Below are 13,630 nucleotides of genomic sequence, written 5' to 3'. Positions count from 1 at the left end.
GGAGTGATGCGTGGAGGTGAGGAGTCGTGGAGGAGTGGTGGCGTGTAGGTGTGGTGGCATGGATGGGTAGAGGAGTGATGGCGTGGAGGTGTGGAGGGGTGGAGGAGTGGAGGGGTGGAGGGGTGGAGAGGTGATGGTGTGTAGGTGATATTTATATTTTGTCTAGGTTAAGATGAAATGAATCTAATTTCGTCATGCCTCGGATTTCTCCCACATTTAACTCTTCAGTTATAGGGTCGATGGAAGTTCAGTCATCCAGGAGAGACTCAGAGTAGAACTACCCTGATTCCCTTGACATTTGACTAATGTTTACTATCTCAGATTGACATCAGCTCCTCCAGTGCCCCCTGACTTCAGTGGTGGTTCAGATATTTGTAGGTCAGTGACTGACGAAGTCTCTGCCACGGTGCTGTCGGAGCGTTTAAAAATAGCCAGCGCAGCCGGCAAACGCGGTTTAAAAAAAAAAAGACAGTTACAACGTCCTTCTCTGCTGAGTCATGGGAAGCAACAAGTCATTGGTGCATCTGTGATCGGACCTGATGAGATTTCACACCGCAAATGTGATAGAATTACTGTTTAATGGCTTTGTGAGACGATAATGTGACGCGATGTCCTGCTGGAGGAAGCTGCGCCGCGGTAACAACAGCGTTCTGGTCAGTGACGACACCACGGTTCTTCAAGCTGAGACGGTGAGTCTGAGCGAAAACCAGCAGAAGATGTTGTGCAGGACCTCATTTACAATTTTTACAATCAAACTTGCTCAAAATTAAATAATGAAACACTCCCAAAACAAACTAGTATATATAACAATGATTTTATGGGTTGTCAGAGCGCTGATAATAATCTTCATATTTTTGCTTTTTTTCCTCTGATATTTTTCCTTGAAATTTCTTATTATTATTTCCCAAATAAATAGTTCTGTTTGTGACGTATTGTTTTTGTCTTATTAAAATTTTACACTCAAACCCGCTAAAAATGAAACAATGAAAGATATTTCAAACACTCCCAAAACAAACTATTATATACAACAATTATTTTATGGGTTTTCAAGAGAGTGCTGATATTAATCTTCATATTTTTGCTTTTTTTTATTGCACAGAGGATATAAAAATACTAGGTAAATTTAGAGTTAAATGATCCAATAACAGGGCAAAGAAAGTAACAAAATGCATGAAAAATGTACTAAATATGAAGAATATTGTAAATAATATATACTGTCATTTACATAAAATAAAAAGAGCAAATTGTGATGACTGTGCGGAACTAAAATTGAAGAAAACCTCTACATAAATTACAAAACATCATAATAGCTAATTATGGTTGTACTTTAATGTTAATTGTAAACAACATAATGATATGCTGAAGATGTTTCGATTGAATTGGAGGCGTAGTGGGAAGCCCGCACAGGTTTCTATCATCTCTCACCAAAACAATACTGTGGCCAGGAAACCCAAATGTTCCAGTGACAAAAGCGCTCGTGACATTTAAACAGGAATAAATCAAGTTTGGAGGTTAACAAGGAAATCTGACATTTAACTCTCTCAGACTTGCCGCAGCCGTTAATTCTCAGCGACGCGACCCGAGCGAGCGAGCGGCGGCCGCCAGCGCTGACCCTGGTGATGACCCTGCAGCCACCGGAACATTCCTCACGCGCTGTCTTCCTACCTCACGCTCAGTCTTACACACCAGCAGGAGGCAGGAGTCCAGTCGAGTTCACGCTGAACAAACAGATGTGCCACTGGACAAACTGCCCCAGTTTGCCTCAGAACTCCTGCTCCATACTTTCACTCATCATTCACCTTTATAATGGCGATACTTCCACCCACATCAACATCCCTTTCTTTCCATCCTCTTCTACATCCATCCCTCTATGCATCCATTCATTTTCCTCATCAAGTCCTCCACCAATTCATCCATCCATTCACCCCATGCAGTCAAACGTCCATCAGCTCTCACTTCTGTCCTTTCATTCTATATTATAGCTGATAAAACTATAATATCATCGATAATACCAAATGACCTAACCTTAACCGAGCACATCTAACTGAGTCCTGTGAGAGACTCCAACCAGGTTTGACTTCCACCACTCAACAAACAGACCAAAAAAAAATCCCACAGACCTGAGTCTCTCAGAGTGTTGACAGGGTTTAACTCCATCCACACACACTCTAATTCTCACTGAAAAAAAACATATCTATTTGCCTAAAATACAATTTTACAACAGATGTTTCAGGGGAAAAAGTAAAAAACAATATGTAAAAAAAAAAAAAAAAAACAATTCAACTGACACCAAAGTAAACCTTCTTTTATTGAGCTAAAATAATCAATACCTTCTCTGGATCCACTTTATTAATGGTCTTAGCTGACAGTGTCACTGTTGTACTGAAGCCCGTCTGTAAGTAGAATTTTGGTGACCTGACCGGGCAGAAACATGACCCCCTCCTGTCTCGCCAACCGTTCTGAGGCGCTCATCTCCTCCCTCCTCTCACCGACCAGCTGATCCGACGGTAAGGCTCCCGTTGCTCAACTTCCCCTAATGCAGGGAATCCATTTCCATGATGTTGCTTTCATTCCATCGTCCCTTAAGGGGTCAGGTCGAGGGGGCAGCACTGAAACTCAGAGGCCTGGACTTCTTCTCCAGACCTCGGTCCGCCCCTGGGCTTCCTCCCACTACAAAGGGCTGGTTCCACACCGAGTCTCTCCTGAGTGGCTGAGCTCACCTCAAGAGGAGTCCAGCGCTACTAAATAACAATGTTTAGAAAAGAGTTTGTGAATATGAAGTTGAATTGTAATAAAGGAATGGACACACTGAGTCATCTTCTGCACAGAGAGTAGGAAAATATAAGAGATATTGTTCAAATACAATTTCTGAAAAAAGGGGGGCGCTGGCCCTTTAAAAGCTAAGATGGTGTCCTGCAGGCTGCAGTTTCCTTCCTGCCTCTCAGAGATCACTTCAAACTGAGCTGACCTGCGACCACAGACCCTGCGGAGCGTGACAGCGGTCCGAACGCGTAGATTATCGATCACTTCGCTCCGGGTTACGATGCCAGGGTGGAGATGAAATCGGCGACAACATTGTGAGTGTCTCCTCACATGTGGAGCTGCCAATGTCAAGAGCAAGAAACGCCGCGACGTGCACTTACTTTCTTGCCACGGGTCTCCGTGTGCATCTCGGTTGCCGGAGCGGTGCAGGAGGGGTGGAGCAGCGGGAGCAGGGAGGGGGTCGGCCTGGGTGTAGCTCAGCAGGAACTCGAATGGAGAGAGGGGGGCTTCTGGTTCCCACCTTCACAGTCAGGATTCGGGGTGTACGAGCACCGTCCCTGCCTCCTCCTTCAGTTCATGTCCGCAGCGTCGAAGACTCCCTCGGCTCCCCCCGAAAACAGTCGGCGTCTGTGGCTGCTCTCCGTCGGTGTTGTTGCCGTGTTCTCCAGGGCTGGGCTCCCTCTCTCTCTCCGCCTCCGCCTCTCCCTGCTCGTGACCCCACCCTGCGTCCCCACCCCTCATCTTTCTGTCAGTCACAGGCTGCGCAGCCCTGCAGCGAGGCGACCCGGCACCGCCCGACCCGCCACCCGCTCGCACGCGCCCGCAACTCCGACCCGCTCTTTATTGTGTTTAATGTCGCCTCGCTGCGCACGTTCGCCGGGAAACTGCAGCGCCGCGGCGCGCGGGCGCCCATGTCACCTTAGTGACGTCATCCAGCAGGCTAATTGAGGACACTGGAGCGGGGCGGGAGGACATACGTTCGCCACCGGCTTACTGCGCCGTTGATGGATGTGACACCGGCTTTATAGTGTCGGATTTAACCGCACCCAGTCAAACAAACGAGGATTGGAGATGTTTCACGCGCATCAGCGTGTTCCGACGGATCCCTGTGGGCAAACAGTGACGTCAAAACCCTCCTCACTCCGCTCAAAAATGTATTTTTCCTACTCAGTCATTAAAATGTCGTCCTTGCAGCAACAGTTGCAGCTTGCAATAAAATTATATTTATTTTATAAAACCCTTCTGTGTGGCGTTCCCCGCCAAAAACTACATTTCCCACAAGTCTACGCACCGGAAGTGTGAACACAAACCGGGAAATGCGAAGGTGAGACACTTTTCTGTACGATATTTGGAAAGCGGTTCTTTTTAGGTTTCTCTCTAATGGCTTTTTTGACATTGTGATAATGTTTTATATCTGTGGTTAAATGTTTTTCTGCTGCCGTTACTGTGCCCGTCGCTGTGGCTGCAGAGTACTTAGCATTGGTTAGCTTCCCATTAGCCACTGAGGGAGCGTGTTTTGGTGACTTTTTCACTGAAAGGTGGTGTTTTCGTGTAAGAATGGCTATGTTTGTTGCTCAGAACAGATACAAAGTTAAAAATAGACGTGGAGCTTTAGTTAACATTTCATAACAATGTCTAGCTGCGGCGTATATTTGTCGGACTTTTCGGTCTTGTAGCATTTATGTTACGTCTGTACACCTCGTCTAAACGCCTGTAAAATTACTGTGTACGAATGACTTGCATTGCTGTGCTCACTCGAAATCTTAAAATGTGTTTCGGCGCAGGCTCTATACAGTAAGTTTGAAAGGTATTAGAGATGAAATCAAGATCAGAATTGAGTGTCTGTAGGACACCTCAAGTCTGGAGACCAGGTAAGTCAGGTCAGATGGTTTGGACATGTGGAGAGGAGAGAAGGTGATGGACCGAGAATGATGGAGAAGGTTGAAGAGGAAGACAATCATTATGTGAAATGGAGATAAAGGTGTGCTGGAGATTTAATAATAAGTAAATTTGAATTGTAAAACATCTGCCTCTCAGGGTGAGCCGGCTGTCCTGCGACGATGGTCCGCTTCTGGAGGAGCAGGAGACAGAGGGTCAGCGACAGCTGCACAACCTCCTGGTGCAGCAGCTCCACACTGGCGTGGACATTGACCGGTAATGCCTGAACCAGGCCACACAAGGACATGTATTTCTGTTTATGATAAAGGCATATTTGTTTCAGACACGCACACACCTGTGCAGTATGAGCATTTTTATTGGCCCAGAGGAAGAGGAGGCAAACAGACAAGCCTCTGATTTAGTGCCAATATAAAGGTGTGTAAGAGAGACCTTTGTAGGTGAATCAATTTGTCGAGCATGGCTCCAAAATGCTGGTTAAATTTCAGTATAATTGAAGTCAAACATAGGACAATTAAATTAAGATGTATTTATTTATTTAATTGCCAGGGTATATGAATCTTCCCGGATTTAAGAATATGCTTATGGAACAATAAGATCTGCTGGAAATCTGATGCACCTGTGTGTGATAACTGAAGCCCGTAGCTTGGAGGAGACCATGTGAAGAGATAAACCCTTATCTTCCAGATGTGTGGCTAAGAGGCAGTGCTTCGCACCGGCTGCTCTTTATCGGCCCTTTGGGGAGCAGGCAGCAGGCGTGAGGAGTCTCTCCCAGTTCCAGGCTTTACAGGACGGAGAGCAGGAGCTGGCCAGCCTGCGGGAACTCGGACTCACCGATTCTGAGATCCAGCTGTGGCAGAGCAGGAACGCCGCCGAGCCTTCTGAGCAGGTGAGCAGATAAATTCTCTCGTATGAGTGTGTTTGAAGTGTTTGAGTAAAGTTGCGCCTGCAGGGCCACGGTGTGTGCGCAGCTCCGGGGGCGAAACAGCAGCGCCTGCAGGTGATACGGGATAAGATCGATGCCAGGGCGGAGCTTCTGTCGCGGCCGCAACGCTTCGCCGCCAGCAGGCCGCTGTCTCGGCGGGAGATGGAGATTGAGCGAGCGCTTTTCCAGGGAAGCGATCGACAGGGATTCCTCAGTGCACTCTATCACAGAGGTGAGATCAAAATCAGGATTCTTACAGTCAGGTCCATGAGTTGCGTAGTTCAATGTTGTAACTGAAAAGTCTGAATGGATCTTCTTACTCAGGTCTTCATGGAAGTTAAAGGAGAAGAAACTTTAAAAATCCTGTTTGATTTACATTTTCTCAAGAAGAACATGACACCAATTCAAAAATGTTCCTTTTCAGATGAAGATGCAGATGGCCAGCAGGGGGCGCCGTCTTCAGACCCGATGGATTCTCTCTACAGAGAAGTTCTCGGAGAGGAGAAGCACAGAAGAGCGCTTGAAGACGTCCGGGATGAAAACACTGCAGTGTCATATCAGTCTGAACAACCACAAAGCTCCCTTGGAGATGACAGCCAATCACAGTGCTCACACGACGGTGACAGCAAATCACAGAGCTCCCACAAAGACGAAGATCCACTCCACAACTCTCACAGAGCGGACAACATGGATGTTTTGGGTCTAACCGGTGAATCGAGTTCGGACCTCCAAACCCAGACACCAGTACAGATCGATATCCTCCAGCCGATCAGGACTCTGTGCGGGATGGGTGCAGGGTCAGCAGGTCCGCTCACGGTCAGAGGTGACATCCAGGCTTTGAGCGACGAAGAGATCTTGGCCAACAGAGACTCTGACGAGGTGATCCGGAGCATCCCGCGTTTTAGGAACTACCAGCCAGGCAAACCGTCCAAGGTGACTGTGATATTTATAACCACAGTGTGGAAATGCCGATGAAATTAATATTCAAAAATGATCTTGTCCAAATATGTCTTCAAATTACATATATTCCTCTGTAGATCTTGTGTGTGAAGAACCTGAGCGCACAGGCATCAGCAGCCCAGCTGGTGGCGCTGTTTTCCAGGTTTGAGGAGCCCGCTGGCCCTCCGGTTGTCTACAGACTGCTGACCGGACGTCTGAAGGGACAGGCCTTCATCACGCTGCAGGGTGAGGGTCCTGCTCACACTGGGACCTCGGACACACAAGTGCAGAAGCTGATCACGTCATCTCTTCACAGATGCAGAAACAGCCGGCAGAGCTCTGCAGCTGCTGCATGGTTACCGGTTGCTAGGGAAACCTCTGGTGCTGGAGTTCGGCCGCGAGCGGCGGGAAGAAGATCAGCACAAGTGATTACGAGCAACACCCGTTCTTGTAAATACAAAGTCTTTTTTAATAAATATTTATTCATTATTAAAATCCATCATGTGAAAAACTGCTGATTCTGCAAATGTCGGTTTAGTATTTAGCCCGCTTACTTGATACTTGCTCATTTGTCTGGCTGGAAACATCATGGGGTGTCAGTCTTGTTTCTATTAATTTCTAATGTTCTTATGACAAATAAGTTACCGGGGTTATAAAATGGGTTTTGTAATGTTCGCTTCGACCGTTAGATGGAGACATTGCACACTTTTGATGCGGTCCACGTCTGATGTTGCAATAGACAGTTAAACTTCCAAATTTTCGGAATATGTCAGTGAGTTCATCACGATTAGACACGATATAGTTATATTTTAGATGGCTACTGAAATTGTTTTTTTTTTTTTTTTTTTTAACCTGGGTGTTGTTTCTTTGATCCCTAAGTTCAAGTCAAATTTTAACTCCTCTTATTCAAATGCTGTTTTAAGACACTTGACCTTGAGTCCAAGTCAGGTTTTGAGTCCTTCCTGAAGGAATCCATTATGTATTCATGGAAGCTTTAACTCTCCACCAGAGATGGATGAAGAGGTGGAAGCCTTGGGGCAAACCTGGGCATCAGTCAGGGGAAATGTGTTGAGAAGATTTGATCTGTGGGAGTGGGTTGTGGAGATGACCTCTAGTGACCTTTGACACACTTCCACTGTCCGTTTGTCTTTCTCACTATGCGTGCGTGTGTGTGTGGTTATCAATGCCGTTCTCGTGGTCAAATTTCAGTTCATTGACCCAAGTCCAGTTTCGGGTCCAAGTCCGTTCATCAAAGTGCACCAAAACTCTGAAGGCTAAATTCCTCCGCATCAGTATTTTGAGAAGCTAACAATTGAATTTTGATTATATTTTCCAACACTTTTGTTCAGAAAACTGTTTCTGAGTCTCCAGTGAGGTGCTCAGAAGTAGTGAGACATCAAAGGTCTGACTTGTGGGAGTCATTTTCAGGTCATCACAAGTGCTAAGTGATGAGTGCGAAGTCTGAAGTACTTTAGATTTGTGGAGTCCTTGTGGAACCTGGGTGGTTTGTTTACATTGAGTTTCAAAACATTGTAGGTGAATTCCCGCTCAGATTTTGAGTCATTGTATTTTGTATCCAAGTCAAGTCTGACTGCAGGTCAAGTAAGTCTGTGTGGTCCAGAAAAGGTGTGGTTCGCGAGTCTTGATGTGAGTCAGCTCTCTGGGCCCAAGTCGCCTCTTGTTCAACATTCACTGTCTCTGTGAGAGAGGTTTCCCAGAGGCTTCCCATCTCGGAGTTTTATTGTAGAACAACATTCTTGGGATCGACAGTGCTTTATTAACGTCATGGATTTAAACAAGCCTCAGTCAAGAACAGGTATTGATCATTGATTGATTGATTTGAGTTTCAACAGGTCGGCAAAAAGAAGCAGTAAAAAAAAAAGTGCCAAAAAAACATGTTTGTTGTGTCACATGTAAAGTTCAGACGTATCCGGTGATGTCATATCCTGGCGCCGCAGGTTTCTTCCCCGACTGGACCTGGTGTGCGCTGAGCCCCGAGCCTTCACTGGTGCTGCGCATCATTGTCTGCCCCCTGCTGGCTGGGCCACCCGCCTGCATGGTCGGGTTCCGGAACGTCTGCGTGGTGGTCCGAATGCCATGTCCCGGCATGGACCCGCCCACCGGGTAGGGGTACCCCCCTCCTAGCCGTCGCCCTCGACTGGCCTCCTGGCCTTCACCGCAGGACATGAGCAGCAGCCCGCCGCCCAGCATGGAGATGAGCGCCGACGCCAGCCCCACGTACAGACACTCGCCCAGCTCTGACTTCATGCTGGTCGGAACATTGGGCCTGTAGAAGTTCTGGACCACCTCGTGTGTGGTCCACGCCACCGGGATGAGACCCAGGAATCCAGCCACCAGGAAGAGACCCCCGCCAGCGCCGGCCAGCCGACTCTTGACCGCCCCCGAGCCGTCCAGGCAGAAGGTGCACTGCATCCCCAGCACGGCCACGGCCAGGCCCAACACCGACAACACCAGCGAGATCACCATGAGCGCCCGCGACGCCTGCAGGTCAGCCGACAGCGCCAGCATGGAGTTGTAGGTCTCGCACTGAAAGGCGCCCGTGCTCTGGTACACGCACTCCATCCACAGGCCGCGCATGTTGGCCACCGCCGTGATGATGTTGGAGCCGATGTGGGCCGAGATCTGCCAGTAGGGCAGCACTGTGGCCACCAGGGTCCCCAGCAGGCCCACCAGGCCCAGGAAGAAACCCATCAGCTCCAGAGCCGCCGACGCCATGGTAACAGTGCACGAGGACGAGGTGTTGAGGAGCAGTCTGTGAGTGATACGCAAGAGTGAGGACCAGTCTGAGGAGAGAAGAGAGCAGTGAGTGACTCTAAAACTCATGTTCATGGAGACAACACTGTCGTGATCCTGTGGCACTGCTTTATCACTTGCAATTGATAAGATGTTTACAAATCATGTTTTGGAGAAAAATGTATTTTACTTTTATTTATTTACTTTTATTTTGTCTCTAATTGTGTGAGAATGAAATGAACCAAAAAAGTTGGTTTTCGCAAAATAATGTTAGAGGAATAATTTTATTTATTTATTTTTTTATTATGTGAAGTGCAACAAACAAAAAGCTTTTGTCCAGGATAGATAAAATAATATATTTTGAATGGAAAAGTGATGGAAAATATAGGTAAAAATTTAGAAAGAAATTACATAAACTTAATTCATACAAAATATCATTAATTAAAAATAAACAAAATATTCCTCCAAAATTCAATAGCACGATTTTAAATATATATAAAAACAATAAACATTTAGATGCAAAAACACCATCCATTTTAAATATGAAAATTAAAGTAAAAATTAGAAATCTATACATGTCCATTAAATATGTCCATTTAAGTCTCTTAACTATTGAACTAGTTTGGTCCAAAAGAAAAGACAAATAACAAGGACTGAGTGATGCATGTGTTGGCTTTAGTAAATCTAGTTAACTGTCACTTTTGTAATACATTTCTTAAGTAGTAAAAAGATGTTATAGACACCCTGCGTATGTAGAAATATAAAAGTAATATTGACTTTCCAGGTTTCAGGGCCATTCAGGTTTCCTCACCTGAGAGAGACGTGGCTGTCTGTCTGAGGGTGACCACCACCACGATGATGATGATGAAGAACGTTCACCGCTGGTTTCTCCTCTCAGACTGGCACTCGTTCCTCAGACGTCCACATAGTCGCAGCCTTTCTGACGCTGAGGAGGTGAGAAAGGTGAAGTGCTGATGAAGAAGGAACAGATAACCAGTGCTGCTGACAGTGACTGCCGTGACACACGGTAGAGAACGTTCCCAAACACACTGTGACACACAAGCGGTCGCAGATCAACACGCAGTCAATGATTCACTCTGTCTTCAGTGACTCCAAACATCAACAAAGATAATGACACTGCAAGCGATGGATATCATTTAAAAGTTGTTTTTCATATTTAAAAAGTTAACTGCAGTATGGTGCATTAAATAGTTTATAAAGATGTAATAGTTCATGTATTACCATTAAATAATGAAAATAAATTGCTTAACTTTGTTATTAATGTTTTTCATACAGATGATAAATAAATAAAGTTTGTGATGTCTATGTATTAAACAGACGTTTATTCATGTTTTTGAGGAATAAAATGTTTAGAAATATTATTGAAATATATCGATTTCATGTCGGGTAAAACCAAATACTTTAATTTAGTTAAAAAAGAAGAAGAAAAACTCATGAGGGGAAAAACATTTTCAAATTCCCGAGGAAAAGGAAAATAAAAAGTTGAAAAATGCCAACAAATGAATGTGAAAATAAACTATAATATTCTGAAAACATCCTGTTGAATTAATCAACAAAAACAATGAGCAAGAACATAATAATAAAAGAGGAAACTTCAAATGGTTAATTTAAAAAAGGAAAAATAATGCTCATATAAATGCAAATTGTAGGAAAATATTTTTGGGGTATATTCGTAAACAATTTCGAAACTTACATATATGAACATTTAAAACAAATTGCCGTTTGTTATGGTTCAATACTTGATCATAATTACATATATGTTTTCATTTATTCTGCTGTCATGATGATGATGATGATGCAGCAAAATGATTTTATTCACAACAGCCATTAATCCATCCTGGTATTTCATCCAAAGCTAAGAAACTGAATAAATCTGCCCTCTCCACTCGCACAACTCACTTCTCTGGTTAGTGAAAGTTTTTCCAGATTATATCCACTGCCACCACACGTCCCTTTCTGCTGTGTCAGCATCTTCCCGCCGGCAGACTGAAGTGATAGAAACCTACCGTGTCCGATAATCCCCCGGTCCTCCCGATCATTTTATCTCTGATGGCTCTGGATGTGTCGCTGATCTTCAGAGTTGGGAATCACATGGCAGCAGCGGCAGCATCATAATGGGATTATCGTGTAATCCAGCTGCCGCGAGGTCAACGTCCACCCGCCGGGGAACACTGGCCCTTTATTGTGGCCCACAGAGAGACTTTATCCGCCAATGCTGCATATTCATGCGTCCGCTCAGGTCGGAGGGTGACTCGGCTCCGCTTTTAATCTGAGGGGACAACGCCGGGATTATCATCATGCACGGGGACAAAGGATTCTAATCCAGCAGTGCGACGCTGAGCCGCTGTCTTTCACCTGCACATTAATGTCAAGGACTATTTTTAAAATTCAAAGTCAAACCCATGATTCTCATATTAAGATCAGATTATGCATATTTACCAGCAAAAAAATAACAATTTCTTTAGTGATCAACTTCTGCTTTGACTTCTTCCAAGATTATCCTGTGTTCCTTGATGCTACAGATTCTTGAATCAAGATAAACTTTTCTGAGCTCTGCTCTGAGTCTCTGCTGGATGTCTGAGCAGAATCCAGACTCTGAATGTTGCTTACTTTTGCTGCTTAAATGTGTGATTCTGAGCCGTTATAGTGTTTGATCCTGGCCATTTCCGGGACAAAACGGTTATTTGCCACCTCGATGCACGACTCGAGTGCCACTGATTTAAAAAGTCCTTATTGAAAAAAAAAAAAAAAAAAAAGTTAAGAGTCTTATCTCGGTGTAGAGCAGAGAAATGAACCCTCAGTGTAAACTTGAATCACAGTGTTTGGCTCTCAGCAGCTTGATAAAAATGTCAGTGGGACAAGAGAAGTGTTTAGGTTTGACAAGGTCGCGTTCCCAGATAAACCTGTGTTTGCAGGAAAACTGCACACACAATAACTGACCAATCACAACCCTTCCGATCCAACGCACTCAAGCGCCGCTCTATGGCGACAGTGGAGAACTGCACATTCATGTTTGACTACGTGTTTGCGGTCACTGATGCATCAGTGATGTTGCTTCTACCAAAATAAATAAAAATACACGCGCACGATTAAACGTCAAAATCGTTACATTTCCCTTTTTCTTGCTTAAATCTGTCAACAGTCTGCATGAATGAAACAGGACGTGGAAATAGCTGTATTTATGTTCCATCGTTCTGAAGGATTTTTCAACCAAATTATGAGTCATGTATGGTTATTAAACATTTGTTTAAATTTGACGTGAGACCGCTAATAACCAGAATGTTGACTGAAATTTGTTGTATTGTCATATTCGTCCTTATCCTTGTTTTTTTTTTTTAAAGTTGTTAGTTGGCGATAAGAAGGAACGTCTTATTGAATATAGTGATTTCTGTTTCTGTAACAGAAATAAATAACGTCGACTTAATCGTCGTTGTGATGATTTAGATGCGATACGCGAGTGTAACCGATAATACCAATAATTCCTTAATAGTCGTGATGATTTAGATGTGATACGTGAGTGTAACCGATAATACCGATAATTCCGTGATAGTCGTCGTGATGATTTAGATGCAGTACGCGAGTGTAACCGATAATACCGATAATTCCGTAATAGTCGTCGTGATGATTTAGATGCGATACGCGAGTGTAACCGATAATACCGATAATTCCTTAGTAGTCATGATGATTTAGATGTGATACGCGAGTGTAACCGATAATACCGATAATTCCGTGATAGTCGTCGTGATGATTTAGATGCGATACGCGAGTGTAACCGATAATACCAATAATTCCTTAATAGTCGTGATGATTTAGATGCGATACGCGAGCGTAACCGATAATTCCTTAATAGTCGTGATGATTTAGATGCGATACGCGAGTGTAACCGATAATTCCTTAATAGTCATAGTGATGATTTAGATGCGATACGCGAGTGTAACCGATAATATCGATAATTCCTTAGTAGTCGTAGTGATGATTTAGATGCAGTACGCGAGTGTAACCCATAATACCGATAATTCCGTAATAGTCGTCGTGATGATTTAGATGTGATACGCGAGTGTAACCGATAATACCGATAATTCCTTAGTAGTCGTCGTGATGATTTAGATGCGATACGTGAGTGTAATCGATAATATCGATAATTCCTTAATAGTCGTGATGATTTAGATGCGATACGCGAGTGTAACCGATGATACCGATAATTACTAAACTGAACTGGTGTGTTTGTTCCCGCTGCCACTGATCTTTACTGGATTGGTTTTTAAAATAGACTCGTTGAGGGTTAACAGCTGAGTCATCTAATAATGCCGAATCACAAAGACGACGTGTCAG

General features: G+C 44.4%; 3 protein-coding genes across 8 annotated transcripts in view; 1 reads left to right on the top strand and 2 right to left on the bottom strand.

Annotated features, from left to right (window-relative positions):
* klf8 (Kruppel-like factor 8) overlaps nt 1–3,560 on the bottom strand; it is a 29,991-nt gene extending 26,431 nt beyond the window's left edge. The window contains exon 1 of one of the 2 annotated variants that reach the window (XM_053846811.1): nt 3,144–3,560. In XM_053846811.1, coding sequence (XP_053702786.1) covers nt 3,144–3,170 — 27 coding nt within the window. In that variant the 5' untranslated portion in view covers nt 3,171–3,560. The remainder of the gene's footprint in view (nt 1–3,143) is intronic. The other variant, XM_053846810.1, reaches the window with a different exon arrangement.
* Nucleotides 3,561–3,780: 220 nt separating this feature from the next.
* rbm41 (RNA binding motif protein 41) lies at nt 3,781–11,611 on the top strand. Of its 3 annotated transcripts, none has more exons than XR_008412779.1 (9): nt 3,781–4,087; nt 4,801–4,917; nt 5,347–5,548; nt 5,612–5,816; nt 6,009–6,517; nt 6,622–6,769; nt 6,840–6,973; nt 8,482–9,031; nt 9,113–11,610. XR_008412779.1 is itself a non-coding variant. In XM_053846848.1 (8 exons), the coding sequence occupies exons 1-7, from the start codon at nt 4,080–4,082 to the stop codon at nt 6,950–6,952; spliced, it is 1,302 nt and encodes a 433-aa protein (XP_053702823.1). In that variant the 5' UTR covers nt 3,781–4,079; the 3' UTR covers nt 6,953–6,973; nt 8,482–11,611. The 3 variants fall into 3 exon arrangements, 1 of the variants encoding a protein (XP_053702823.1); XR_008412780.1 differs by having other exon boundaries at nt 8,482–9,346; nt 10,062–11,607; XM_053846848.1 differs by having other exon boundaries at nt 8,482–11,611.
* On the bottom strand, nt 8,266–11,621 carry cldn2 (claudin 2). Of its 3 annotated transcripts, none has more exons than XM_053846853.1 (3): nt 11,198–11,621; nt 10,089–10,223; nt 8,266–9,327 (listed from the first exon to the last, which is right to left on the bottom strand). In XM_053846853.1, the coding sequence occupies exon 3, from the start codon at nt 9,257–9,259 to the stop codon at nt 8,444–8,446; it is 816 nt and encodes a 271-aa protein (XP_053702828.1). In that variant the 5' UTR covers nt 9,260–9,327; nt 10,089–10,223; nt 11,198–11,621; the 3' UTR covers nt 8,266–8,443. The 3 variants fall into 3 exon arrangements, with proteins under 3 accessions (XP_053702828.1, XP_053702827.1, XP_053702826.1); XM_053846852.1 differs by having other exon boundaries at nt 11,305–11,621; XM_053846851.1 differs by lacking the exon at nt 11,198–11,621 and having other exon boundaries at nt 10,089–10,521.
* Nucleotides 11,622–13,630: the final 2,009 nt, after the last annotated feature.

This window comes from Synchiropus splendidus, chromosome 17 (genome assembly GCF_027744825.2).
Source record: "Synchiropus splendidus isolate RoL2022-P1 chromosome 17, RoL_Sspl_1.0, whole genome shotgun sequence".
Taxonomy (NCBI): domain Eukaryota; kingdom Metazoa; phylum Chordata; class Actinopteri; order Syngnathiformes; family Callionymidae; genus Synchiropus; species Synchiropus splendidus.
Note: the sequence above shows the minus strand (reverse complement) of the source record. Positions and strands in the feature narration are given on the sequence as shown.

Excerpts from the sequence above, each read along its gene's own strand:
- rbm41 (XM_053846848.1), top strand. Across the intron at positions 6,518-6,621 it reads AGCCAGGCAAACCGTCCAAG|ATCTTGTGTGTGAAGAACCT; the intron begins GTGACTGTGATA and ends ATTCCTCTGTAG. Across the intron at positions 6,770-6,839 it reads GGCCTTCATCACGCTGCAGG|ATGCAGAAACAGCCGGCAGA; the intron begins GTGAGGGTCCTG and ends ATCTCTTCACAG.
- cldn2 (XM_053846853.1), bottom strand. The coding sequence starts at position 9,259 with ATGGCGTCGGCGGCTCTGGAGCTGATGGGTTTCTTCCTGGGCCTGGTG.